Below are 4,285 nucleotides of genomic sequence, written 5' to 3' on the forward strand. Positions count from 1 at the left end.
GGCCGGCGGCGCGCGGCGCGGCTGCTTGGCGGCGGGGCGGCGGCGCGCGGGCCACGACGTGTCGTGGTCCTCGTCCTCGCTGTCGGACAGCTCCACCTGGGGGCGCGCGCGGCGCCCGGCCAGGGTGCTCGGCAGCACTGGCTGCGGCAGGGGGCTCGACAGCGACAGCTGCGAGGGGTGTGACGTGCGCGGGCGGTTGCGAGGAAGTCGGCATTGCGAAATCAAGACAGTGATCAGCAGCGGGGGCAGTGGCGGCTGGGCCCTTGTGCGCCTGTTTCGCCCGCGACCCGCCGCAGTCGCAGCAGCGCAGCACGTGCGCTCAATCTCCGCAGCCGCGCTCAGTCCCCGTCGCGCGCGCACCTGGACAGAGGCCAGCTGCGAGCCCATGAACGACATGAGGTTGGCCACGAGCATCGAGTCCGCCGCGTGGCTCGACAGCAGCGCCTCCAGCACGGCCGCGGGGCCGGACTCGGGGCGCTCGCGGTCATAGACTGGCAGGTACAGCGCCTCGGCCACGCGGTCCGCGAGCGCGCCGTCGAGGCGGCTGCGCGGGTGCAGGCACGAGGGCAGCACGCGCAAGTTCTGGACGACCTGGACGTGGCCGCTGCGGAAGACGCGGCCGGGCATGGAGAGGCGGCCGCAGTCGTGGCACTGGGCACTGCGCGACGGGGCGGGCGGCCGGGCGGGCGGGAGGGGGGCAGAGCAGGCGTCAGCGGGGCAAGCGTCGGGGCGTGACGGGCCGCTGGTAGGGGCGACGTGCGGCCCCCGGACTGACACGGACTGGCGCGTGCCGCAGGCCATGCCCATTTGCAAGCGGGCTGCGCGAGGGCGGCGCCGCACCTGGCGGTCCTGAAGCCGTCGAAGCAGGGGTCTGCCATGACCACCAGCTCGCAGTCGGCGTGGTACTCAGCCTGCAGCGCGTCCTTGGACGCGCGGCTCCCCGCTGCGTCGGGGAACCAGACCTGGGGGCGATGGGGTGTGTGTGGGGAGGATGGGCCATCCGGGTCGAGCGCAAGGGGGCGATTGGGTTTGCGAGGACATTGGAGCTGCCGCGACGGTGGCGCACGGAAGGGCGCAGCGGGGCGCCCAGTCGCCACGGGGTGCCCAGTCGCCATGCCGTCCACCTGGATCCGGGCGAGCTGTCAGTGATGCGCCGCCTCGGCGCAGGCCCTGGACCCACCTGGAGCAGGCTGATATTTGCGTGATGGCCGTTGAATATCTGGGAAACTCGTCCGAGCACGCAGGCGAGCTTGGAGCGCAGGGCGTAGCTCAGCTCCGCCGTGGCCAAAGCTGCGCGCTGCTCTGGCACGGGCACGAAGCTCGTCATGGAGCTTATTGAGGTGGTGCTTCCGCTCATGGTTGCTCGGTTGCGAGACACGGGCTGCTGGCAAGTGGATGAACCAACCAATGGCACACTGGGCCAGCAAGGCCGCCGCGTCGGAGGCTCGGCGTGAGGCTCGGGCCGCGCTGTCAGCTGCGGCGAGAAAAACCTCCCGCTATCGAGAAAGCTCCTGGGCCCCGGACGCTCGCTCGTACTACAGGGCGAGTCGTCGATCTGCGGGCCCTATAATGGCGACCCGCCTAAACGCGTTTTATCATTGAATATACGGATACATGTTTGGGACCGACTTGGTGAACACGGGGCAGCGGGATACATTGCAAATTTGGCGGAAAGCCAGCCGGTCACCTGTCATCTACGGAGCTCTGGACCGGTGAAAGGCGTACGAAACAAAAAGAAATAGTCTATGAAAGGAACTGGCCGGCCGAGTGCGACCAGCTGCGATGTTGTCAATGCTTGGCGCAACGGCGGGGACAGCGACGCTTTCGGGTGCTCTGAGCGCTTCCAGGTGACACCCCACCTCCGGCCTGGCGCATCCTAAACATTGAGTCCACAAGCAGTACGCGTATGACCACATGTGGGCGGCGATAGGTCCCTTGGATGCCAACAGTTGCCGAGTTGCATCTTGCCGACTCACCACATCTAGTCACCTCCCCCCGCCCCCCCAGCGAGTCACCAGGCCCGCCGTCCAGGCCGCTTGCACATTCACAAGTATCTCCACACTTTATTCAACTGCTACACTGTGGCCGCACAATGTGCCTCCATATGTCAAACACTAACACATGTGTCCTGTGACAACACACCCCGCGTAAACCCTTGCAGTGCAGGGTCGCTCGCTGACGTGACCAAGTGCCAGCTGACAGGCCAACTAAGCCCGTCCAAATTCAGCGCAGATGATGCAAACGCTCGTGTTTACAGCCCGAAACACCTGCCCTGCCCCGAGCGCTGCAGTGCTGGACTGGATGGACTCTGCCACAATATGGATTGACAAACCGCATCATAGAGCCAAGATTTGCCCGCACCCAAGGGCACAAGCACACGCCTGCTTAGTAAACGATACGTCCCAGCAACTTGCTGGGTGATTCGCAAGAGGTTCCCGCACCCCAAGGACCCCCGCCTGCCGCCACGCTCCGACCCCTGTCGTTTTCGCACGCGTGGCAGCCCCACTCCCGACACGGCGGACCCCGCATCACCCGCCGCTGTGGCTGGCGGCGACGGTGACGAGGCGGCCGGCCTTGAAGCTGCTGATGAACTGCTCGGGCACGGGGTGCTCCACGGCGTCCGCGTCAGATTCGGGGTCAGCCGGCACCACTGTCAGGTTGACCTCGCTGGACTTTGCCGTCACGAGCTGAAAAAACGATTTGCAGGGTACAGGTGGTGTGTGTGTGTGTGTGTGCGCGCGTGCGCGTGAGCGTGTGTGTGTGTGTGTGCGAAAGAGCGAGTTGTTGACATGGGGTAAGCAGGCAGCCCAGGTGCCAGGATTGCGAGGGGCCAGCGTGCCTGCGCTGGCTGGGCGCCGTCGCTCGGTGAGCTTCCCGAAGACTCATGGGTTTGGAAGCTTCCCCAGGCGGTGCAGCCGTCCCATCCTCTGCCTCAAAACAGCCCCCGCGCTAGGCAAGCCCCCACCTGGAAGTCGCCCTGCGCCACGTCCTGGTTGATGAACACCTGGCAGCCGTCGCACTTGTCGATGCTCACGGTGGGCACGTGGCCGAGGCACTGCACCTGCATGGAGCCGCAGTTGACGAGCTCGCAGGTGGCAATGACCTGCTCAAACACGACGCCGGTGCGCTTGCAGCCGTCGATGCTGACCGCGTTGACCTTCCCCTTGATCTGCGGGGTTGGCAGCGTGGTGTATGAGGTCGCATGGTGTGCAGCGCTTGCCCTTGTGCAGTCCTGGTTGCATTAGAGTCAACGTGTGCAAGCACACATCATCTGAGCTGAGCGGGCTGATGTGCGCTCAAATGTTCACAGTAGGAAAACGTCCCCTCAACAGAAGTGGTGCTGCTTTCAATCCCACTCTCTCAGCGGTAAACACATGTTCCCAACGCGTCCCCGTCCAGATGCGCACCTGCACCACGCAGTTGTGGCAGTTGTAGATGTAGACCGTGTGCCTTGGGTCGGTGCGGTCCACCACAATCTCCCTGTTGCCGCTGTGGTGCTCCACCACCCACTTGCGGTCACCCTCCAGCTCAATTCTGGAGGCAAGAAGGGGGTAAGGGGGAGGAGGGGTGAAGAATGCGAGTTGAAGGGGATGGCGTCATAGCGAAATTGGTGCTGGGCCTCTCGTTTTTATATGGCGCAGGGCAACCAGCACGCACTGCTGAAGGACTGCTAGGGCGCTTCAAGTGTGCAGAGCGTGTGTCGACGTGCGGAGGAAAGCGCTGCGGCAGGGCGGCTGGCGGGCCAGACAAGCCTGCCCTTGCCACCTAGAAACATCTCACTTGGGGTTTCCCATCGGCGGCCCCGCCTTGGCCTTGGCCGGCGCCGGTGCTGCTGCCGCCCCGCCGCCGGACGAGGGCACGTGTCCTGATTTGTCGGTGCGGTTCTTGGCCTTCATGTCATCAGTCACCTTGCGCAGGCCGGCGGTGACGCCCCCACCCTGTTTTTTGGGTGATGCAGGTGATGCAGAATGGCGACGAGCCATCACAGCCAGGGGAAACAAGCACATGCAAGCCTGAGCAATTGCAGATGCTCACGCCAGGAGCGGATGCTGCCGAGTAAGCCAGTGACTAAACAAACAAGCACGGCAAAGACGGGCGAACGCGCGCCCAACTGCCTCGCGACATGCAGCCCTGCCGCCAGCCGCCTCTCACCGACTGCAGAGCCTGGAACACGTCCTTAAGCCCACCCGGCCCCTCGCCCCTGCCGCCACCGCCGCTGCTTGCACCAGGCCGCTCCTTCAGCAGCACCTCTGACAGGTTGGCCGGCGGCGGCGGGGCAGGCGGG

The 4,285-nt window shown here is 65.1% G+C and overlaps 2 protein-coding genes across 2 annotated transcripts in view; both read right to left on the reverse strand.

Moving 5' to 3' along the window:
* Positions 1-338: 338 nt before the first annotated feature.
* MNEG_3092 (hypothetical protein) lies at positions 339-1,357 on the reverse strand (the record flags this gene model as incomplete). The annotated part of the gene is made up of 4 exons (XM_014048425.1): positions 339-360; positions 437-658; positions 841-962; positions 1,181-1,357. 4 exons carry the CDS (start codon positions 1,355-1,357, stop codon positions 339-341), a joined length of 543 nt encoding a protein of 180 aa, XP_013903879.1.
* Positions 1,358-2,528: 1,171 nt separating this feature from the next.
* MNEG_3093 (Adenylyl cyclase-associated protein) overlaps positions 2,529-4,285 on the reverse strand; it is a gene marked incomplete at both ends in the record, with an annotated part of 3,151 nt that continues 1,394 nt past the window's right edge. Inside the window, 4 exons of the mRNA XM_014048426.1 lie at positions 2,529-2,687; positions 2,966-3,169; positions 3,408-3,534; positions 3,781-3,938. Of these exons, the coding sequence (XP_013903880.1) occupies positions 2,529-2,687; positions 2,966-3,169; positions 3,408-3,534; positions 3,781-3,938 (648 nt within the window). The remainder of the gene's footprint in view (positions 2,688-2,965; positions 3,170-3,407; positions 3,535-3,780; positions 3,939-4,285) is intronic.

The sequence above is a fragment of the Monoraphidium neglectum genome, assembly GCF_000611645.1.
Source record: "Monoraphidium neglectum strain SAG 48.87 unplaced genomic scaffold scaffold00375, whole genome shotgun sequence".
In the NCBI taxonomy this organism is placed as follows: Eukaryota; Viridiplantae; Chlorophyta; class Chlorophyceae; order Sphaeropleales; family Selenastraceae; genus Monoraphidium; species Monoraphidium neglectum.